Source organism: Cyprinus carpio, chromosome A8 (genome assembly GCF_018340385.1).
Source record: "Cyprinus carpio isolate SPL01 chromosome A8, ASM1834038v1, whole genome shotgun sequence".
Lineage (NCBI taxonomy): Eukaryota > Metazoa > Chordata > Actinopteri > Cypriniformes > Cyprinidae > Cyprinus > Cyprinus carpio.
This window is the reverse complement of record NC_056579.1, coordinates 4,585,101-4,610,215: the sequence shown is the minus strand read 5'-3', so window position 1 is coordinate 4,610,215 and position 25,115 is coordinate 4,585,101. Positions and strand designations below refer to the sequence as shown.

General features: G+C 37.2%; 1 protein-coding gene across 4 annotated transcripts; it reads right to left on the bottom strand.

Moving 5' to 3' along the window:
* Positions 1 to 592: 592 nt before the first annotated feature.
* LOC109068256 (microphthalmia-associated transcription factor-like) lies at positions 593 to 20,139 on the bottom strand. Of its 4 annotated transcripts, none has more exons than XM_042761705.1 (10): positions 19,635 to 20,139; positions 15,802 to 15,915; positions 9,867 to 10,095; positions 9,547 to 9,765; positions 6,339 to 6,434; positions 4,548 to 4,665; positions 3,768 to 3,824; positions 3,486 to 3,561; positions 3,019 to 3,166; positions 594 to 1,665 (listed from the first exon to the last, which is right to left on the bottom strand). In XM_042761705.1, the coding sequence occupies exons 1-10, from the start codon at positions 19,769 to 19,771 to the stop codon at positions 1,240 to 1,242; spliced, it is 1,620 nt and encodes a 539-aa protein (XP_042617639.1). In that variant the 5' UTR covers positions 19,772 to 20,139; the 3' UTR covers positions 594 to 1,239. The 4 variants fall into 4 exon arrangements, with proteins under 4 accessions (XP_042617641.1, XP_042617639.1, XP_042617640.1 ...); XM_042761706.1 differs by having other exon boundaries at positions 4,560 to 4,665; XM_042761708.1 differs by lacking the exon at positions 19,635 to 20,139 and adding an exon at positions 17,445 to 17,820.
* Between the last annotated feature and the right edge of the window lie 4,976 nt (positions 20,140 to 25,115).

The window sequence follows — 25,115 nt, the reverse complement described above, 5'->3', positions numbered from 1 at the left end:
AACAGGTTTACTGCCACCTTTATCAAATGCACAGATGTACGACGTGCAGATACACACACGCACACAAAAATAAAAAAAAGAAAAAAAAAACAAATGACCCTCCCGTATTTGATAAGATACAACACTAAAAACAAAAACACACACACATCCAAAAACCTCAGACACATAGAATAATTTAATATTATATATATATATATATATATATATATTTTTTTTTAGAAATGACACTATTGTTCAAAAGTTTGGGTTTGGTAAGATTTATTATTTTTTTTAAATAATTCATTTATTTGATCAAGAAATACAGTTAAAAATAGTAATATTGTGAAATATTATTTCAATTTAAAATAACTGTTTTCTATTTGAATATATTTTTTCTATATATTCCTGTGATGGCAAATTTTCAGCATTACTTCAGTCTTCAGTGTCACATGATCCTTCAGAAATCTTCTAATATGCTGATTTGGTGCTCAAGAATTTATTTTTTATTATTATTAGCAATGATATATAAAAAAAGTTCTTTTTCTTATTTGAAATAGAAATGTTTTGCAACATTACAAATGTCTTCACTGTCAATTTTGACCAATTTAATGCATCTTTTTAAATAAAAGTATTAATTTCTTTCAAACATTGTACTGACTGAATCAAACTTTTAAACAATAGTGTATATTATTAGCATCATACCTGTAAATTTATTTAATTGAAAAACAAGAGAATCTGAAAATTGTCTCTTTTTAAGTGCAGAATCTAAAATATTTGTATTTTATTTACGATTCAAAATCTTGCATATTGCCAGGTTTGAAGTCTCATACTTTTGGAGCCCACTATATATGAGTGAGATCTGAAACTAAAAATAATCATATATTTTGCTATTCCACCAACGTTTCTAATAAATTCATGTTGTGAGTGTCCACGAGATAATATTATAGTGCTACTTTTCATACAACTGCATATTAAAAACACAAAATTGGTGTTTAGCACTAAATCTACTCTATGTACATATATCCTTCTATATATTATCAGAGGTCCAGATAATAAATGAGGCTTCTAAATGTCAGCGTCTGCTCCCGAAGTCTTTCTACACTTGTGTCACCTCTAGAAAAAAAGTCTTGAGGATCTCGGACTTCTACAGTACGGTGATTACTAAAGACTTTAGGATTACACTGCCCTCTACTGGCCGACAATGGAGCGTGCAAGCAAGATTTGCATCGTAAAGCAATACTATAGTTCGAATTGAAGACATCACAAGTCTTCTTCCATGCTGAAGCTACTTCTACGACTACTCGTTTTGGATGCTCCCGGGGAAACAGAGGAAAGCAGGGGATCGGCGCCCCCTACGGGTGACAGAGCGCCACTGTCATCCATCAGAATATCTTCTAATCCCATCTCCGCCATCAGGGCTGGATTAAACACGGAGGCTGCGGGGTCGTCCAGCTCGCTGAAGCTGAGTGTCCCGAGGTCCAGGGGGCTGGTGACCGTCCCGCCCACAGAGGAAGTGGAAGAAGGTGGAGATAAGAAAGAAGAGGTGGTCTGGTTTAGGGACAGTAGGGTCTTGGAGAGATCGTTGCTGGGGTTGTGATCCAGAGTTAAAGTCTGCGTCTGGGTCAATGTGGAGTCAGATATCTGAGATGATGAGACCCCGTGGAGACGAGCTTGCATTTCCAGCTCCTGTCGATCACACAGGCTCAATCATTAAACTGGAAGAGGGGCATTTACACACGCACAACATGCATTCAAATCACAACTTAAGATGCCAAAGTTTTAATAAGAGTTGAACAAAGGTCATCTTTATGCAAATGAGCGATGGTGTGATAGACATTTATCTGCTGGCTGATCCTGCCAGATTTGTTTAAACCAAATGGCTACTAGAAAGCAGCTGCACACAGACTCACCAACCTCCAGCGATTTAATTGCTGTCAATGTCTCTTAAATTCATCTTTCTTTTTGACAGTAAGTGTAAAGAAATTACGTGGATGAAAGTGTGCATGGAATCAGGACACAATTCAAGTTGGACTCAAATTAGGGTCTATTTAGAATCTTAAAATTTGAGTCTAAATTGAGTCTGAATTAGCACTAGAGCTCAATGTGTCTGGAATGTGTGCCAGGCCACTGCTCCAATTCATTCCTTATTACTATTAGATTTGAGAAGAGGATGCAATTATTTGGGGTAAATGGCAAAATAAAAATAAAAAAATATTAGCCTATATGAAAAATAAAATTATATATATACACACACACACACACACACACACACACACACACACCACACACACACACACATATATATATATATATATATATATATATATATATATATATATATATATAAAAAGATTACTCACATTTCACATTTTCTGTGTGGTGTTGTTATTATTCGCTAAAAATATATATTTTTTTCTAAAACTAAAAATATTAAAAACAATTTTCACTAATTGAAAAATAACTGAAATAATATATAAATATCAGATGAAAATTAGAAATGTTGCCTTGGCAACTAACTGAAATGAAATAAGTTTAATTTTAAGTACTAATATTAACAAAACAAACTGAAATAAAAATAGATTCAAACTAAACAGAAATATAAAATAATAATAATAAACCATACCATAACCATAACAATATTACTAAAATAAAAAAATAAAAGCTAATTCTAAATATTTAGAAATACTATAATAATAGTACATAAGTACTACTAATTCCATGGTGATTTGGTGAAAAATCTGTAGAATTAAATATTAAAAAAAAAACAATAGAAAACATTTAATTATTTAAAAAAATTAATGGGAATTATGAAAACCAAAACGAAATTGCTAAATAAAAATGAAAACTGAAAGTATAAAAATAAAAGCTAAATCAAAATATTGATAAATAGAGCAATAATAAATTATAAGTAACACTATTATATATATATATATATATATATAGATAGAGAGAGAGAGAGAGAGAGAGAGAGAGAGAGAGAGTAAACTTTTTTAAGTATAGTAAACAAGTTTTTGTGGAAATCTGTTGTATGCAGCATACCTGGATGCGCAGCAGCAGGCTGCGGTTGGCGTGTTCAAGTTTCTTCTGTCTCATCTCCATCTCTTTGGCTCTCTGCTGCTCTTTCTGTAGCTTACGGATGTAGTCGACTGACGCCTTTAGGATAGTGCCCTTGTTCCAGCGCATCTCGCTGTTGAGAAAACACATGCAGACACACTTACAGACACATGTACTGAACAAAATCATTAAAAAATTACTAAGAAAACAAATACAGTGTGGAAAAATAAGTCTAAAACCACTTTGAATTTTTTGAATTGCCATTTAAATCTAAAACAAAACTTTTATAATTAAAAAATAAATAAATAAAATGAGAAGTTAGCTTATGACATTAAAATCATATTTTTACAATTCCGATACAACAAAATAACACTCTCTTGAAATCTTTCAGCTCTGGAAACAGTCCCTGTTGAAAAGCAGAGAGAAGTGAGAATGAGAGCACTGATACTTACGGGTCAGAGGACTTTGGAATCAGAGCTCCCAGTTCCTTAATGCGGTCGTTAATGTTGAACCTTCTTCTTCTCTCAACTACAAAACACACAAAAAACACACACATACTTGAAATTGATGGGAATGACTAGACAGGCAAGATGTTTGTTTCACATTAACTGAATTCACTTCCTTATACTCTACCAAGGATGATTAACCTTCAGGTTTTCATGTGCACATAGTGATGACAGATCTCAGAGATAAAAAAGAAACTGCAGGTAAAATCTGCAAGAATTCAAACTCACTCAAGTTATGGTTGTCTTTTTTCTGTCTCTCCTTCATAAAAGCTTTCGCCTCTGCATCTATAAAACAACAGTTTAATTTTACAGGGGAAGTGTGAATTTCTTTGTCACTTGCATCACTAGACAGAAATGCCAAAATAATGACTGTTTTCAAACAGGTATCCCGAATGCTCCCTCTATCTGCTATTAATTGAGCAAACAGAAGGTCCAATCCTAAACTCACACCACTGGTTGAGTAAAAGTTATAGCATCGTCTGACTGAGAAGTGGGACTTTTCGTCAGAATCAGACAACAAATAACTTCTTTATAGTGGTTTCTGATAGTAAAATGAGATACAAGGAAGTACATCACTATTATGTTCGCTAAATAGCATTCACAAACAATATCTGCACTTCTGTTATTCCAAATGTCTCATAAAAGGCTGCTAATTTATTGCAATTGCTACTAAAACATCAGTTTCACTTCTATAATTCTTTAATTTTTTAATGCCCGCTGGGAAATGACTGATGAATGATGGGTATTTACACTAATCACTTAGTCACAAGTTCTGCAAAAGCATAAATATCCACTGATACGATAATGAATCATATGCACCGATGACTGTATTCGAATACTGTGTATGGGAGAACAGATCTGTGAAATTGGGAAATGGCAAATGTGGTGTGGAAGTCTGCTGATACATTCAGACTGACTCGACTGGCCGGTGAAGGGCCGGTGCCAGAGAAATGAGGAAGAGGAAGCAGCGAAATAAAGAGATTGAAGACCACAGACCGAGATACACACCGGTCAACTCACTCTTGACGTTTTGCAGGTCTGCAGGGCAGGAGCTGCTGACGGTGATGGTGGGTGCCGCCATGCCCTGACTGCTGTACACATCCAGGAGGTTTCCTGAGACTGGCAGCTGTTAAAAAAAAAAACAATCGCAATGAATTAAACCAGGACCCCGCCCACTGCATTATCTAGTCAGAGGCCCCCTCACTGCCACATGGTGCACCATATGGATAACCTTCATTCAGTTCAGATAACCACAAACATGAACCTTCATATCTGAAGGGCGACATCTTTAACAATGACCAAACGGCTCTGTGTGCATGCTTATTTGTAAAGTGAAACAAACTAGACAAGGCGAGGACTATTATATAGTGAAAATCTGCAAAAATGCATAAATAAAAAACAATTCGGAGGGGGAAAAAAAATACAAAAACATAAACTTTCCTCTGTTAGTGCTTAATGAAACCTTTGAGGACATAAACAGAGCACATTTAACCACAAATTTGTTTAATTTCTTAATAAAAACACTCATGTAAATTTCCACACAATAGCCAAGTTATTCTGCTTGCGTTTCAGAAACGAGGTTCAAAGAGGCAGCAGAAGCATTAAGAGCACTGAAAGAAAACTACACATTACCAACCCTAACGTCAGACTTTTTTTTAATAATTAAACCAGTTACAGAAGATTCAGAAACATGCTTGAAGTTTCAAACACGCAGGTTTACCCAAAAACATATTTTATGCATCATGACAAACAGAGCCGGCCTGAAAATTGACTTTTTATTCTGCGAAACTGATAAAATGACACCTGTGCAGAAATCATTACCATAAAATTCATCCAAGCTCTGAAATCTGCTGTCCTGAGGCATTAACATGCTCTAATAAACCTAAAAGATTACTTAAAATGTCATACAACACATCACTCTGTCTTTCAAGCACAAATAAAACACAAACCTACCATGATCTTCCCATGGCATTTACACAGAAAGCCACAGGACAAGCAACCTGAAGAGTTAAAATGCACTCAAATTTACCTCAATCTTGCCTTTTTTCTTTTCATTCTCCGGCAGTAAAACCAGAATCCTCATGTTTTCTTACACGCCCGCAAAGTGCTTCCTCTTTCTCTGCGTCTCTCCGTAAAAAGGGACGTTTAGAAATGGGGAAATATCTTTTGGAGTCTCAAAAAAAAAAAAAAAAAAAAGGGCAAGCTTGCCACAGAATTCAGCTTGTGCACACACACGTTCAGTGGCCAGCGTTTCTGCATGTGTGTGTGTGTGTGCGGCAACTCTCTGTCACTCCTCCATGGCATGCTGACCCCACCCATTGTGAGCCATGTGTCAGAAGTTTATATTTGCTTCGAGTGTTTCAAGTCCTCATTCAAACCAAACTTCCTGAATGCAAACACTACACTGACAATATGCAAGCATATGAGTCTAAGTTAACCTTTAATCATAACTGGTTACACAAGTGCCTCTATCTGGACTCCTCCCAGACTCAAATGAAAATTACTGATTTGAAAACCGAAATTGTATTTCCAAAGCAATGGCATGTCAGAACAGGATTCGCTTTTTCATTGCAAAAGACTTAGGCAGAATTGTGGACTTTAATTAATTACTGCAAATTATGACAAATGGCTGTTGTGTCATTATCATCATCTCCAAAAAATAAAAAATAAAACCTGGTCCAAAGAGTCATGCAAAACAAGTTCAACAAACTTTACTTAATCAGTTCTTAAGAAATAGATGACAAAATCACTTGAGTTGCTCAACTGATCCTTAATAGAGTTAAGGATGTTGCTACATACCGTGCTGGGAAGATGCAAACCCGAGTCGATCAGTGTCATGAATTCATCGTTTAAACTCGATTCCAGGCTGATGATGTCATCAATGACGTCTTCGATCTGTGCATTTAAAACCAAGAGAAAAAACAGCGTGTAGATAATGTTTTAGACTCCTTGCGAGACAAAAAATAAAATAAAAATGGCTTTACAGTGCATTTCCGCCTTGAGTCATGAAGCAGATGGATTTTTAAATAACACACTACACAGCGATTTCCAGAGTGACACACCGGCCACATGGAGATGAGAAATACAGACACCCGATAAAAGTCTCGAACCTTAGCCAGCTTGTACTTCATCGTAGGGTTTTCCAGTCAGTGTTTTTGATTGAGAAGGTCCTTCAGTATGTACACAGGAGAAATACAGGACTGAAAGACTTTAATAGCCAAGCCCACACAAAGTGCAAAGTGTGCTGGGGTCATTGAGCCGTGAGTGTGATATTTACCAGCACAATGTGGTACCAAAAGCATAGTGCCCAAAAGAGTCTGGCCGACTTCACGCAGACTTGACAAAGCGTGCTATTGTATTTAGCAAACGCGAGACGCATTCTTCAAAAGGATCTTTCCGAGTCTCAGAGCCAAACACTTAATTAGTTGTCTAGCATACTCTAAATGGCACAAGCCTTGAGATTATTAGGACAATAATTACTGGTTAGTACGGTTTTGTAAGCATGTGAAATTCACAGACTGTCCCCCAGTTTCATAGACAAGACTTAAGTCTAATCCCGGACTAAAATGTAAATCTGAGCTATTTCAACTGAAAGAAACTTGCACTGACTGATCTTAAAACATGTCAGTGCCTTTGTTTTGTCTTAAGATTGACACCAGTAAGGCTTTTTTGCTAAGATATGTTTATTAAATGTCCTAATTGAACTATGGCCTAATCCTGGTTTAGGCTAAGCACTGTCTATGAAACCGGGACAGTGTCTAGCAAAATAAGTTGGCTGGAGAATAAAACATTTTCCTGCCAATGCAGCATTGTTTGATAACACAATGCTAAAGTTTGACTTCTCACACAAGTTATATATTATATAGAGAATGTGCTGTTATCTTACTGGGTCAGATTTGAGATATTGTATATTGAAGAAATCCTCAAATCTTTAGGACTATCTCTATTGTAATTCGTTAGAGCAGGGATTGTAAAGGTTATCTTGCAATTCTGCATGTGAAAGTAGCCCAAAGCATATATATATACACACACACACACTACTATTCAATATTTCTGGGCAAGTAATATTTTTTTAGTAAAGAAACTAATACTTATATTCAACAAGGATGCATTAAATTGATCAAAGCTGATAGTAAAGACATTTATAACACTACAAAATTTTCTATTTCAAATGCACACCATTCTTTTAAACTTTCTATTCATCAATAATCCTGAAAATATGCATTACAGTTTCCAAAAAAATATTAAGCAGTACAGCTGTTTTAATAATAATATTAATAAAAAAAGTTTCTTAAGTGGCAAATCAACACATTAGAATGATTTCTGAAGAATCATGTGACACTGAAGACTGGAGTAATGATGCTGAAAATTCAGCTTTACCATACGGCAATAAATTACATTTGAACATATATTCACATAGAAATCAGTTATTTTAAGCTGTAGTCATTTTTCGGTAATGTATATAAATAAAAACATAATGACACCATTTACTTTCTACAGAAATGTTCCTGGTCTGTTATCAACGATTCATCAGTGCATGTTATGTAAATGTTTGTATTCATAATCTTCATAAAAATCACGTCTAGAGGTGAAGAAAGCCAATTCTATTTTTAGAGTTATTTCTCTGCTGATGTAACCAAGGACAAACAGCAGGAGGGAAATAAAATTTGCCTATAATAGTTTTTATAATTTTAGCCAAACGTTTTATCCCACCATAGATAATCAAGCCCCCTTACATTATTTCCTGCACCCCAAAAGCCATTTCAGGTTGAAATATTAACTTCCAAAGCAAGAATCGCTATTTTTAAAGCTCATATTCAGGGTTGGATTTGAAGGACTAATGCTAAAGTTAACACACCAAAGTCATGGGTTCAATTTCATGCATGAATGCATGAACTAATAAAACATATACCTCAAATTCAGTACAGGTTGCTATGGATAAAAGCTTCTGCCAAATGCATAAATGTAAATGTTTGTGCCATGGGTACTTTTTAAACCAATCAAATATTAAGATTTTTTGCCAGGTAGACAATAAAACATGCACAAGTACTGCTAGAATTACACTGAAGAAGGGACCGGAGCCTAGAATCATGGCATCAAGTAACACTAAAATCTAGTTATTGAGCAGAGATAGTAAAGGTTATATTGTAATTGTGCATGTGAAAGTAGGTCAGAGCACAGAAGATTACGTTATGCCATCATTGTTTGTGTAAAGGGGTCATCTTTTGTTATGGCATTGGCTCAAGGACTCTTATCTTAACAATTTTTATAACTTTATGGCCATGATGCAGTACTGCTAAAATTACATCATGTGGAGATTGAGACAAGATAAACTACCATTCAGTTGTTTGGGGTTTTAAATGTTTTTTAAAAGTGTCTTAAGCTCACCAAGGCTCTATTTGTTTGATCAAAAATAAATGGGGTAAGTATGATTTTATTCATATAGACTACTGCTTCAAAGTTTGAACAGTAAGATCGGTTGGTAAGATTTTTTATGTTTTGAATGAACGTTAAAAATACAGTAAAAACAGTAATATTGTGAAATATTATTACAAATGAAAATAACTGTTTTCTATTTGGATATATTTTCAAATGTAATTTATTCATATAATGCAAAACTGAATTTTCAGCATCATTACTCTAGTCTTCAGTGTCACATGATCCTTCGGAAATAATTCTCATATGCTGCTCAAGAAATATTTCTTATTATCAGTGTTGAAAACATGCTCATTCATATTTTTGTGCAAACGGTAATACATTTTTTTTCCAGGATTCTTTAATGTTTAAAAAAGTTCACGTTAACAGCATTTACTTGAAATGGACATTTTTTGTTAGACTGTTAAATTTAATGCATGCTTGATGAACACAAGTTAAAAAAAAAACAAAAAAACATTCCTGATCACTTTTAAAACATAAGGGCTTTGTTTAAAACCATCACCTTTACTGACCACATTCTTGGCTATATAAATGCTAAAACAGAAACATCTGATCTGGGTTCAGTTCATACCTCTTCTTTGTTTGATCCCAGGCTGAGCACAGCTAGCGGGCTGCTGGGAGTGCTACTGGCAGCAGGGGCCAACACAGGAGCGGGCTGGGGCGAGGGCGATGTCACCAGCGTCTGATTGGCTATTTTATTGCCAAGGGTGTGAGAGAGGTATTGCTTCACTTGCTGCCTCTGAGCTTGTTGGATATGGTACTTCGTTGGGTTTTCCAAGTGAGTTTGAACCTGGGATTCAAACACAGGACAACTCATGTTATAAACAGTTTTTCAACATCCAAATGATCATATTTCACATTCATTTTTATAGGTTTCCCATACGGTCATACCTTCAGCACTTCCACAGGCACCTGGGTCGGTGTGGCCGGAAGGGTGGATGCGACGGAGATGGCAGGGGTGGCGTCAGTGGGGCGCTGCTGAGCGCTGCATGCCTGTTTCTGGGCCTCCCGTCTCTCCTGGTCCTGAGCCTGCTGTCGCATCAGCTCCTGCCTCATCAACACGCGTGACGTCATCACGGCGCCGGCTGGGGTCACAGGGTCAGCAGGGGTCACAGAGCCACTACGAGGGCAGACGATGAGAATGTAAATCAGCTTAGAGTACCACGCTACACCCCGTGCTGTAATCATATTACTACATGCTATTTCTGAAACACAGGGCTGAGAGTTCACTACTGAGACAGCATGAGAACAGCAACTTAAAACACAAGACGGTCAAAAATAATGATCTCTTATTCAACATATTGTGACATTTTACTTGTGATGTAAAACTCAAAAACTGCATTTCTCATAAAACCAAAAACTATTGATTAAAAATAATACATTTCTTATTTATAAGGTCTTGTTTTGCATGCTACTTTGCAAAAATATCATAATGAAATTATTTTTTCGGCAAACTGGGAAAATATAGTTTACCAATAATATGTCTGCCTAGTTTATTACAATCCATTTATATCCTGATGAATATAATCAAATCCTGCTCTACAGAAGAAACAGTCGAGCGACAGAGAAGGACAGCAGTTTGTAAGTGTTTTTGCCTCGTTTTCTCATTAGAGTACTGCGTGATTATCGTTGCTAGGGAAACTTTGCTTTAATCACTGTGTGTCTTACGTGTGAATTGTGGCGTTTGGTTTTGCGTTTGCCTATCGCGGGACTGGACAGTTTCGGTCTGTTAAATAGAGAGGTGTGACAATAGCCAGTAAGCCGGTAAAAAGTACTTAAAGAGCTGTTTTGTAAACGCCTGTCAGAAGAAACAGTCGAGCGACAGAGAAGGACAGCAGTTTGTAAGTGTTTTTGCCTCGTTTTCTCATTAGAGTACTGCGTGATTATCGTTGCTAGGGAAACTTTGCTTTAATCACTGTGTGTCTTACGTGTGAATTGTGGCGTTTGGTTTTGCGTTTGCCTATCGCGGGACTGGACAGTTTCGGTCTGTTAAATAGAGAGGCGTGACAAGCTTACTTCAATCACAGGTAATCAGGCAAATATATAAGTGGTAGGTGTCACCGCGGCAGCGGTCGCGGCAGCCCTCGTGTGAAGCCTCCTCGTGTGAAGACCAACGAGTGTAAAGACCATCGACTCTACCTGCGCGACTCCACCGAGCAAGGACACCGACAGGGCACTTGAGTATTGCTTTTCTCCCCTTCAATTTTTGTACAGCTCTTCCGCAAATACTTATTTTGGTCACTTGTAGTCACTATGTGCTTTCAGATCTCTACTATCACTACTAACACTCGGAGAGCACGCTATGTACGTCGAAGGAAGGCCTGCCTGACAAATCTAAGGCCTGTCCCTCTGACCTCTACTCCGACGCTCTCTATTCCACTTGGTCTCTGGAACTGCCAGTCCGCTGTTAACAAAGCAGACTTCATTTCTTCTATTGCTACTCATTCTGGTCTCAGCCTCATGGCACTGACTGAGACCTGGATCAAACCTGAGGACACTGCCACTCCCGCAGCCCTCTCCACTCATTTCACTTGTTCCCACACCCCTCGTACGACTGGGAGGGGTGGAGGTACTGGTCTCCTTATATCGAAAGATTGGAAATTTGATCTTCAACCACCACCTACAGGTCACGGTTCATTTGAATCACATGCTGTTACTGTAACCCACCCTGTTCAAATCCACTTTGTGGTCATTTATCGTCCCCCAGGTCAATTGGGAAACTTCTTGGAGGAGTTGGACGTGCTGCTATCAAATTATCCTGAAGATGGTACTCCTCTGGTACTGCTTGGTGACTTCAACATCCACCTAGATAAACCCCAGGCTGCTGACTTCAACACTCTGCTCGCCTCATTTGATCTCAAGCGAGTCTCTACTACAGCCACTCACAAATCGGGCAACCAACTGGACCTCATCTACATGCGCTGTTACTCAGTGGACAACACTTTAGTTACTCCACTGCACACCTCAGACCACTTCCTCATTACTGCTAATCTAACACTTACTCCTGAAGCGGCACACGCTCCAACGCGGGTCACCTTTCGACGGAACCTACGCTCACTCTCTCCATCTCGCCTATCCTCTGTGGTTGCATCCTCACTTCCTTCACTCTCGCAGTTTTCAGCTCTGGACACGAACAGTGCTACGGACACTTTTTGTTCCACTCTGACCTCCTGCTTGGACAACTTTTGCCCACTGTCGTCTAGACCAGCACGCACCACCCCATCTGCCCCCTGGCTGTCCGATGTACTCCGTGAACATCGCTCTAAACTCAGGGCTGCAGAGAGGAAATGGCTTAAATCAAGAAACTACTACCGACCTCAGTGTGTATCAGTCTCTCCTCTCTCCTCCTTCTCTGCAAACGTCTTCACTGCTAAAACATCATATTACCACGACAAGATTAACAACTGTTGTGACGCTCGGACACTCTTCAAAACCTTCTCTTCTCTTCTTAATCCGCCTCCACCTCCTCCTCAATCGACTCTTACAGCTGATGACTTTGCAGTTTTCTTCACAAATAAGACAAGAACCATCAGTGACCAATTCTCCACGCCGCAGACTGAGGATAACTTCACAACGACTAATGCTCACTCGTTCTCCTCCTTCTCTCCACTCTCAGAGACGGACGTTTCCAAACTTATCCTGTCCAGTCATCCTACTACTTGCCCTCTGGATCCGATCCCCACTCACCTCCTTCAAGCGATTTCTTCTTCAGTCATACCTTCACTTACTCACATTATCAACTCCTCTCTTCACTCTGGAACATTTCCCTCAGCATTTAAGCAGGCTCGGGTAAGCCCACTGCTGAAGAAACCATCTCTAAATCCAGCACTTCTAGAAAACTACAGACCGGTATCCCTTCTTCCATTCATTGCAAAGACACTCGAACGAGCTGTGTTCAACCAGCTCTCTATGTTTCTTGTACAGAACAACCTCCTGGACAGCAATCAATCTGGCTTCAAAAGTGGCCACTCAACTGAGACTGCCCTGCTCTCGGTTACTGAAGCCCTGCGACTGGCAAGAGCAGCTTCAAAATCCTCAGTACTCACTTTGCTGGACCTGTCTGCTGCTTTTGACACTGTTAATCACCAGATTCTCCTGTCCACCCTCAGAAAGATGGGCATCTCTGGAACCGCACTCCAGTGGCTTAACTCCTACCTGTCTGATAGATCCTTCATGGTGTCTTGGAGGGGTGAAGTTTCTAAGTCACAACAACTTGCTACTGGGGTTCCTCAAGGCTCAGTACTTGGACCGCTTCTCTTCTCCATCTACATGACGTCATTAGGATCTGTCATTCAGAAGCATGGCTTTTCCTATCACTGCTACGCTGATGACACTCAACTCTACTTCTCATTCCAACCAGATGACCCGACGGTAGTTGCTCGCATTTCAGCCTGTCTGAGTGACATTTCTAGCTGGATGAATGACCATCACCTTCAGCTCAACCTTACTAAGACTGAACTGCTGGTGGTTCCAGCTAACCCATCGTTTCATCACAACTTCTCTATACAGCTGGGTTCGTCAACCATAACTCCTTCCAGGACAGCCAGAAACCTAGGAGTTGTGATGGATCATCAGTTAAGCTTCACAGACCATATTGCTACAACGACCCGCTCCTGTAGATTTGCCTTATTCAACATTAGGAAGATTAGACCCTTCCTGTCAGAGCAATCCACCCAACTTCTTGTCCAAGCTCTTGTTCTCTCCAGACTGGACTATTGCAATGCTCTCCTGCCGGGCCTTCCTGCATGTACTATCAAGCCTCTACAACTGATCCAGAATGCAGCAGCGAGGGTTGTCTTCAATGAGCCAAAAACAGCCCATGTTACTCCTCTCCTCATCAGGTTACACTGGCTACCAGTAGCCGCTCGCATCAAATTCAAGGTACTGATGCTTGCCTACAAAACCACAACAAACACGTCCAAAACCAACCTAAACTAATTATTCCAATACTATGCACCCTCCAGAAGTTTGCGCTCTGCAAGTGAACGACGCCTTGTGTTGCCATCCCAAAGAGGTTCAAAATCACTCTCACGGACTTTTTCCTGGACTGCTCCCAGCTGGTGGAATGACCTCCCGATCTCAATTCGAACAGCTGAGTCTTTACTCATTTTCAAAAAAACATCTAAAGACTCATCTTTTTCGCCTGCACTTAACCAACTAATACTAGTACTTACCTTTTTTCTTTTCTATCATATTCCCAAAAAAAAAAAAAAAAAAAAAAAAAAAAAAAAAAAAACCCCTGGCTACGTGTTCTGTACTACACTAACTGAGACTTGTCAATAGCACTTGTATACCGTTGTTGTTCTCGTTGATCTGATTGTTTCTACTGTTCTCATTTGTAAGTCGCTTTGGATAAAAGCGTCTGCTAAATGATTAAATGTAAATGTAAAATGTAAATGTACATTATTACAGCAAGATATGTTGTGTTTCACTTGGAAATACATCACACTGTGGATGTTAAATGCAGTGCAAATGCTATTTTATGTTGTCAGTGTGAAATCAAAACTGATGCATTTACTTTCTTAATACATATTCCTGGTGTAATTTTCATTAGTGCATGTTATTCTAAAGAAACAAAATGTTCGTTCTAATAATATTTCATCAAAATAAATTAAATATAAAAAATAAATAACGTCTCACAATCCAATCAACTGATGGGGAAAATAAAGTTATCCCACATATTTTTCTAACTGACTTTCACTTTCACTTGAAAAATATGTCCTATTATGGAAACAAAAAATTGGTTGCAGCAAGCCTGTTCACATTGACTTTAACAACAGTGTTTAAAATATATACAACCATCAACATTTTATTCATTTAGCATACACTTTTATCTTAAAAGACTTAAGAATGTGGACAATACAAACAGAATATGTCCTTTGTAACATTATCAAGCTGTGCTATCAGTGATCACTACTTACATAACAGCAGAGCAAAATAAATCACATCTTTCTGTACAGTCTTGCATTTCCAACAACACGGCCTTCACATTCCCTTCACACGGACTTGTTTTTTCTGATGAGTCATTCTGGGAAGTCCCAGAGTGAATGGAAAACAAGCAGCTAAGACCACGTTGCCTCACACACACTGTTTGCAAAAAGCAAATCCAAAGAATACTATGTCAGGCAGATCATCCTATCAGATAAAGCTGAGAGACTGCGGGAGACAGCAGAGTGTGAACTTTGAAACACTTGTATAATTGATTTATCTTGAAAAACACTTGGCTATGTAATTCTGAAACTCTTCAGGGTACTCAAACCACTATCCTAAACATATTACTCTATAATCAGTTTTTTTTTTCCAAGAAGAGCAGTGGAAAGAGGTATTATGATTGATCGGGGTGTTTAGATTTGTGCTGAATCACTGGGCAGTCACTGGAAACAGACACTGGGAAGTTCTGTCAACTGAAACCCAACGCCCCGTCTAAACACCTTCATGCCCTGACCTGCCTCATCGCAGAAAAAACATGGGGCACTCACACAAATGGGCACAAAAACAGTGTTTAATTTCACATATAACGAGCAATGTAATGAATACAAAAAACAAGAAGAATGTAAAAGATCTCAACAATTTAGAAGCACAGTAACTGCCGGGAAACTCCGACGGGGTAAAGCTGATTATACCGTCCACCAAATCAATGTGTCACAGGTATGCAGCAAAATATGATCAAAAACTTGGCATCTAACACAGAGTATGCAGGAAGTAAATCAGATACGACTGCGGTTCTCTCATAAGCATAACTGGTATGCGGCCACAATGTGTGTGTAGGTGAGAGTACAGAAACAAACAGGAAGTGTGCTTATATGATCACGGTTACAGGACTCACCTCGGGGTGATGGGTTGACTCTTCAGCTCATAGAAAGTGTCAGAATCGGTGGAGAAAACACCTTCTACCTCAATATCTGCCACGATCCCTGACTCAGGCAGAAGGGGTTCAACGCTGAGAAAAGAAGAACACAGCTACGTCAATTACTGTCAGTCCACAAACATCTCCTAGAATCTGACATGATGATGCAGAGACCGTGAACAGGAGGGGTGTAAAGTAAAATCCTGGCATTAATAAAGTCTGCCAGTCACTAACCACAGTTCCTCATTCCCAGTACTGTTTAATACATCACAGCTTTGATGGCAGGAAAAACCATGCACATGTAAATTACACAGAATACAGCACAATCTATCATTTAATACACCCAAACCAAAGTTTTGATGGTATCATCATACACTTAAAATATGTAAATCTTAAATTCAATGTGTGTGTGTGGTGTGTGTGTGTATATACATACATATATATATATATATATATATATACACACATACACATATATATATACACATATACACACACACATATATATATAAATATATATATATATATATATATATATATATATATATATATATATATATATATAAATTAGCTATGCTCTGCTCACATCCTCTGATAATAATAGCTTTGTAGGACTATAAATTATTTGGATAATTAGTCCAAAAAAAAAACAACCAAAAAAATAATATGTTGATATTTAATATTAAGGTAACACTTTACAATAAGGTTCCATTAGTTAATGTTAGTTAATGAATTAACTAACATGAATGAACGATGAACAATACATTTATTGCAGTATTTACTAATCTTTCTTAATGTTAGTTAATGAGAATACAGTTCATGTTAATTTAGAGTGCATTAAATGTAAACAAGCACAACTGTTGATTTTAATAATGCATTAGTAAATGTTGAAATTAACATGAACTAAGATTAATAAATGTTGAATAACTATTGTTCATTCTTAGTTCATGTTAACTAAAGTAGTTAACTAATGAACCTTATTGTAAAGGTTACCAATATTATAAAATATATATTTTAATATATATATAAAAAATTATGTCCAGTTTTATTGTTTTATTTTCAGCAAAAGTGTGGTTATTTTATTGGCTTGTGCTTTTTAAAATCAGTATCATTAAAATTGAGTTAAATTTAAAAAGTCTTACAAAATGACTTTGTATTATTTAATAAAATAATAAATAATGATAACAAAGCATTTTCAGTTTCAGTTTCGGCCCAGAATTTTCATTTTGATGCATCTCTACTTAAATTAAAATACATGCTTTATATATATATATATATATATATATATATATATATATATATATTGCATGTCCTAATAGACTACACTTGCTCATAAACCTACCTAGACAGCACCTAGTGCGCATGCAAATACAGCATTCTCGGCCATCAAAACCATAAAAAGCATAAATGCCACAAAACTAGTCAGCTTCTCATCTATGCAAAATTATTTAGCACTGATCCCAAAAAGTGATGTCTATGTAGGCAGATCAGAAGGGTTTGAGACTAAAAGATGCTACTATAAACAGAAAAGTGACAAAAACATCTACAGCACCATCACCTCTGAGCATAAAGTATGAAACAGCATCCACAGAGAGCTCTAAATGCATTTCTAGAGGACATACCTAAAGCGTCTTCTGGATAGTTGAATAATCCAAGTGATGTAATCAGATCAAACGTTATCAAAGGAGAGCATTCCGGTAAATCCGGTTTGTAAACACCTCCAGCTCATGGTCTGCATCTGAATCCAGGGCTGATGCGACGCTGTCACGCTGATTTGCACAATCTGAAGGCGAGATTTTAAGCGCCGTTTCGCTAGTGTTTTGGTTTCACTATGTGGCCATGTCTGTGCCACTCCGCGCACGCGAAGCTCCTCTGTCCTCCGGTGAAATTACGAAACCTACTACGTTGAAGGCTTAGCTCATGTATATTAAAAAGCTCATTTAGACGTTGCCTGGTAGCTGTCAGTCAGAATACTAAATGAATATTCATTAACCGAGCCCTCGCTATTCGTTGATTGGCCAGTTGACTAGCGCCCACTCGCGCACGCCTGTCTTTGAGCCAACCAGCTTGGATGTCTAGGGAGGGCTAATTAATATTCATGAGCCAAACCTTCAGCGTAGTACGGCATGTATTCGCAACCCGGCCTCTCTAGTGAAGCTTTTCAAGCTGCGGAACTTTTCCCAAATAACCTAATTTTAACGAAAATTGTTCATAAACGGGAAAATCTTCCCTAAACATAAATAATCTGTTTGCCAAGTGTATCCGCTGCGGGCTGCCGCTTTCCTAAAAATAGAGAAACGGAAACGCCCAATATCAGTAGTCACCGCCAGAGGGAGCCACTCCAATAAATTCTTTATCAATATAAATTTATTTTTATTCATTTCATATATTTATTAAGCTTACCCTTACAATACAATACAAGCTTTTACAATATTTTCTATTGTAGATAAGAATGGATGTATGTATTTTCAATCTATTTCACTCAGTTGTATATAATTGCTAAACAGAGAAACAGTCTACACTTTCAAAAACTTTTAATCTGCTGTATTAATTGTCATCACTTATATAGTCTCTTGTTGTAATACTTTATTTTACTCTTTCTGCACTGAACACACCTACCACCAGTGTGATAACGTGAATAAAGAATCTCGAACTCTAGAAGAACATTATGCAACAAGGGCTGTGTAAAACATAAAAAGGTAAACTTTTATGGTAATTGGGCTATAGAGAGAAAAATCTGACTTCATGACTTTTTTCTGAGGATGGCAAATGAAAAACACATGCTTTTAGGGTACAAAAGGAGCAAAATAAAATTTAGTAAATGCAAGCAAGAACTTTAGAGGAAGGACAGCAAAAACAGGGATATGGGAAAAAAGAATAAGGGAAAATGGGTGGGTGGGTGGATTTGCTGAGTCATATCCCGTGAAATCTGAGGCTCAGGACTGAAACGGTAAAACAAAGCCTCCGGTTAAACGGCTCTTGTGGGTTGGAGTAACACAAACAGGCATTCCAGAGGAGTTTTTGGCAGGGTGGAAGGGAGAGAGGTGGTTGGTTTGGTGAATTTAAGGAGATGGTTCTCTGAAAATTCCCACATTAGGGGCATTTCAGGGAGCCTAATTTTCTTTAGCTTTCAATAATGTATTGGATTATTGTTGTTTTTGGCTTCATGTATTTGATTACTTTTGCAACTTTTATGCACAGCACTTTTGTCCCCATTATGTTTAGAAAGTGCAACAGAAATAAAGTTGAGTCATAAGTCATAAATCTGCACACGACATGTAGAGACTTGCATTTTGCACAAAAACAATATTTGCAATGTCCAACGTCTGCTTTGGGTTACTGTGCATAATAATCCTAATATTACAATAATTTTAATGAGAAATAGCCTTTGAATAACTGCATACATTCCTTTGAGTACGGTCAAGTTATACACAAAAATAAAATGCGTAACCCAAAAAAATGTGACAGCAGAGGAACAGTCTGATTCTGAATCTACACCCTAAAGGGTAACTATCAGCACTGCAGTGAATGTTGATGCAACAAAGAGTTGAACAACCTCTAATCCCAAGCATCCTGATACACTGATTTGCTTATAAAGCATCTAAATTGAGTTTATCCCCATGCTGTCAATATCTTCACATCTATAAAGTAGCCTTAAGATGTTCAACAAACAAATTAATCAATTTCGCCTGTGATCTAGTGAACTACAGTCTGCGGGATTAACGCATGTAGAGGCAAAACAACAAACAATCACTTTGTTGTTTGAGTTAGTAAATGAAACGAGAGAGTTTATGTGATGCTCTTGCACTCACCTGATGAGATTGACAGATTCGGCGGAGGCGTCTAATATGACGTAGACGGTCTGAGGACGCTCGTGCGGCGCAGGTTGCCCAGGTAACATCGCTTCCGGTCTGCCCTTCTCGGGTCTGACGGACGGCAGGCTGGACATTTCTCCAGGTGTAAAATGGTATTTACAAACAGCAAACCAAACGAGCTCGGGTAAACGAGAATGATAACAAAGCTAAAGCGCTAAAGTGAACAGACAAATATCAAACCAGTTGTTTTCTGAAGAGATTAAAACAGAGGACCGTCGTACTAACGTTACCTGACCGCTAGCTAACGTTAGATGTTTACTGCACGACTGGTCTGTGCGTTTCCTCAGATTCCCGTATCAATGCTTTCTTTATCAGTCTGCACTAGAGCTTGATTGAAAGAAGTCTAAAGTCCTGTTCCTCTATCAGAGTCTGGCTGCTGTGCAAACAGTTACGTCGCTCTCTTCTCCGCACAATAAGGGGTGTAAATCTGACTGGAAAACCCCACGGTGACGCTCCATGATCAGCCGAGCGTGGACAAACAGACGAGCGGTCCAATAGATTTGCAGCATGGGCGGGGCTTCACTGCGATCAGCCAATAGACGACCGATAGAATATTTGTTTACTTCAAATGTTAGGTCATCCTTTGATATAACATTACAAACTATTTCGTCATCCCTTAGTTTTAGATGATGACCGTGTGATACTCGGCTGAAAAGAATAATATAATTAAAAAAATAATGTTGACGATTAAATAAATACTCAGTGATTTAATTGAGTATATAGTATGGCATCTTATTTGCGTAGCCTATAAAAATATACAAAATATTTATTTTATTTAAGCTTAATTATTTCTTATAGCCTAGACATAGGTATGTGTTTTTGGTACATTTCACGAAAAAAAAAAAAAAAAAAAAAAAAAAAAAAAAAAAAAAAAAAAACTGGCACAAATCCCATCTATTTTGACGTTTGATAAACTACGGCTAGTTTAAAGCACGAATGTATGTATCTCCTTTTTAAAATTAACAGTATAATTTGGAACTATATCATAAAAGACAGATAATGCTATAATTTTTTAAGGAACCTGAATCAGAATTTTGACCCACAGCATAGTGGGAAGTAAATAGGATCAGCATTTTCTGAAAATTAAGCCTATATGTCCTTTTACGAACCAATTAAAATAAATATTTTATTTATACATATACGAACTATATATGTAAACATACATGAGCTCTGGTAAGATATTTAAATGTACAAGCTACTGTATCACAATATTCGCATGAAAGAAATGAACGAGATACTCTTTTTGTTCTTTTATTACTTTATTTCATAAACATTTCCATGATCTTCCACAGATTTCATTGGGATATTAACATACAATGGTACCCAGTGGCCTGCCACTAATTTAATCAACAATAATAATTATAATAGTACTTAAAATAACAGTAATACCCATGATGTGTACAATAAACCAGGTTTCTTGAGGGAAAACGATAGCATGTATACTTGTGCCATATAGTGTGATGGTTCGGCTAATAGGCTTGAAAAAACAAACATATCAAATTCTTGGTTGTCTGAGAGAGTGTTTCTGAGCACAATAACACATGTGAACCGTCCTTGAGAAGATAGGGCTGTCTGGCAATGTTTTACAAATCCCTCTCTGCTGATTTGTTGCAGACGTACATCACATGAAGAGTCAGCAAAAAATGACAGAAACAGGCCAGGAGGCGCTCATTCCAATACCTCGGGTTCGGCATGCTGTGATGATGCCAGAGAGCAGAGGAGAAGAAATGGTAGATCATCTCTAGAAAGGTAATCATTAACATCTATGAGCAAAACAGCTGTCCATGCCTCCACATATCTTTCTTTAGATTCCATATAAAAAAGACTGCTTGACCAAACCCTGGTTTATAATAAATAGGGTTTAAATGTTTGGTGTGTAACAAAGTAATCATCCTCATGGCAAAATGTTTTGGTGCAATAGAACTAGGTTATAAAAATGAACGAGATCAGAACACTCAAGTCAAAAATCCAGGTGTAGGAACAGATTACATCATCATCGTCAGACTGTGCTGTTCATGGAATCTTTTGGTATGCAGATCTGAGCATATACAATATATACAATGTATTTTAATTCTCTGTTCTACACCACAGAGATGTAATGGTTTCTCCCAAACGATTCTTGCCACACAGAATAATCCTTAAAGTACCATTGTGTACTTCTTCCATATTAAAGACTAGAAACTCTCATTTTATAGCCTGTTCATTCAGATGCACTGAAGGTAAGTATGCAGGAAAACTGAATTCCTGATCCCATTATATCATATATTTATAAACACAAAGCCATTCCCTTGATCAAACAATAAAATAGCACCTCTGTTTCTGTATATGACACTTAATGTATGCAAAATTGTTCAGATATCCTTGCTAAAATTAACTACAGTGTATTTCATCTGCATCTTCTTTGAATAATGTAGTTTTTGTGAGATTTCAGAGAAATAAATCCATTACGAAATAGTTTACAAATACATTTTGTGGACTAAGCGATGAAAAAATAGAAAAAAAAATATAACAAATCAAATTTCATGCATTAACTTCCAATTATTGTGGGACTCTAACATACTTAGAGCACACAGAAACAATAACTTAAATTCTCCCAAATGTTAACAAATAGTCTTTTCCTTTGTATTTTGGTAGTGTTCATCTTTTGGTTCATTGCAAAGTTTACTACCTTTACTACTATTACCTCAAGGAGTAAAAAAAACAAAACAATAAATATTAGCATTAAACAAAAAAGAAAGATAAAGAAACAAAATATGTGACAAACACTTAAATTTCTAATACACATTACACTTTGGCAAAAAGCAATTGTGAAAAACAATGTGTAGATAAGCACAAGGTTGCGAAATATCAGTAAGGCAGGATATCAAGAACAATAATACTGAGAGAAGCAGGAAGATGAATGTGTGTGTAAGCGTGAGTGACAGGCAGGCTCAACTGAGGATCTGGGAGTGACCAGTACAAGTCATAAACATATGGAAGTGAACACACGCAGCCCTGTCCCAAAGCCATGCGCTGCCATCAACAGTCCAAAAACCTCTGAGGAAGGAAACCGCTGGTGGACTGGGAAAACACACCGACTGATTCACCTTCACTTTCTCCAGCGATGTCTTTGACAACAAAGAGCTAGATTAAAGCAATATCAAACACAGAAAAGTCAAAGCAGTTCTCAGTGAGTCATCAGGTGTTCACATTGGCGAATAACTGGATTCAAAAGAGGAAATGAAAATGACGCTCTTTCTAAAACGCTGAATATCAACCTCTGAAAAAAAGTGGTGAAACGAGAGAACTTATCTTAAGCTTTTCTTGACCTGGAATTTACCACAATGCTCAGAAGTCCATTTAAAACTGCACATAACAAAGATCAAACACCAAAGCTCATCGACAATACTGTACCTAACCCACAAAACTGGGCTCAGAGGAATAAGTTATATTTACAAATGAATTTGTCCTTTAATCTTTTGCACTTTTCATACACAAATACAACACGGTTGAAAACGTTTGATATCCTCATCAAAACTTTTACCTTTTTTATTTATATATACTATATTTATCAAAAAACCCTCTAAATAAGGCAGGGATATCATTGAGCTTACAATGATAAAACAAGCCCGATTCAAACACACCCTCATGACCTAAAATCCTCTTATTATCTGCATTCTTATAAAATGCCATAACACCGCTGCATTCAAAACCACTCATGCACACTCAAAAAAACAGGATAAAATCTCATTTGGAGACCCATGTCAAGTCCCTTCAGTGAAACTTTCCTATTACACACATTTTCCTCCTCTGAATAGTTTCTCCCTACAGTTTGAATAAAAGGGACAGTCTTAGGTGTGAATCTCACAAAAACATGTCCAGGTCACATTCTATGAGAGCCTGATTCTGCCACAGAATAAAAAATTACAAATGTAATTGCAAATCTTTTATTTCATAAATCTGATTTTTTATTTCCCCTCACAATTCTGAGTTTATATTTCACAATTCAGTTTGTTTTTTACAATTATGAGATAGAGAATCTGAATAAATGTCTCGCAATTTTGACGTTTTTTTTTACTCTAAATTCTGTTTTTTTGTGTGTCCACGAAAAAAAAAAGGTATGTGATTTTTTGTCTCACAAATCTGACTTTTTTCTTGCAATTGCGAGTTTATATTTCACAATTCTGCCTTTTTCTCAGAATTATGAATTTACATCTTGCAATTATATGTTAAAGTAAGAATTGTGAGATATAAACTATGGCAAGTCTGAATTGTGAGATAAGAAGTCATAATTACCTTATTTTTTATCCCATGGCAGAAACAAGCTTCAGCACATTTCTGCCCCAAAGCACCATTAAGTTTTTATTTTTTACATTGTGACACACTAAATACAATTAAGATGTTTTGTTTTCCTGTTTTTCTCAATAGTTCTTATCAGATTCTCATTACTGCAACATGTTTTTTATTTAAATCGGCATAAATTAAAGACAGTACATCATATACTACACTTTATAAATATTTTACAATTTAAATAATATAAAATTTATTTCACCTTACAGTAATGAGATTTTTACTAATAAACCATGTCACAGTGCAACAAAAATCTTAATGGTCATTAAAACAAGATTCGTTTACTTTATTTATATGCAAAATAAAGTTTCTAATTTTGTTTCTTGACATGTTCCCTGACATTCACTCCTAGAATGTGTGCGCGCTATGATGAGCGTCCACTAGGTGGCAGAGTACATTTGTTGGTGTTTTCTGAGCTGAAGGACCGTGGAGTCAACAGGAAGCACATATTTCTGTTGTTATGAGTGGTTAAAACCCGCTTAATAAATATTCCTGCCATGTTCCAGCAGTTCCTGATTACCACACATGTACACAGGCTTGCATAGCTAAACAACAGTTCATGTGGCCAGTCCTGTCACAATTCACTACTTTTATGCAAAAGCCAATGTTTAACATGTAATCGAAATGAGAAATCCAGGATTACCAAGCGGATTATTGCCATTAATATTGGCAAGATTCATAGTCTACTGACTTTTGCTGATTTAAAATCAACAAAATCAGTCATTCCTTCCAGCTTCTGGTTATGTAAACTAGGGTGTTTTACTGTAGGATCTCTTCTAAGTTACCTAAACATTTCATGAAACCAGACCAAACATTCACGCACAGCCAGCAAACCGTAGAACCATCTCACTTTTCGAAACCATAGCCTCAGTCGAGAAACCATTTCACAACACCTCGATTTAACAAAGAAACTGCTAGCGACCGAAAGAGTTGATGCACGTAATCACGTGTGCTCTGATAAGTCGTCTTTGAAGTGTGCACACTTTTGTCAGATTGTTCCAAACACTGGTTACTCACACAAGATGAGCAATTCACAGAGAAACATACCTGTAGATATTTCATGCAATTTACAACTGACAATTAATACAG

Bases quoted from the DNA above. Each gene is read 5' to 3' on its own strand.
- LOC109068256 (XM_042761705.1), bottom strand. From the start codon at position 19,771: ATGTCCAGCCTGCCGTCCGTCAGACCCGAGAAGGGCAGACCGGAAGCG. The intron at 6,435-9,546 runs GTATGAACTGAA...TTAAATGCACAG, and splicing joins TGGGATCAAACAAAGAAGAG to ATCGAAGACGTCATTGATGA. The intron at 4,666-6,338 runs GTATGTAGCAAC...TTTTTTTAACAG, and splicing joins GTTTGCATCTTCCCAGCACG to CTGCCAGTCTCAGGAAACCT.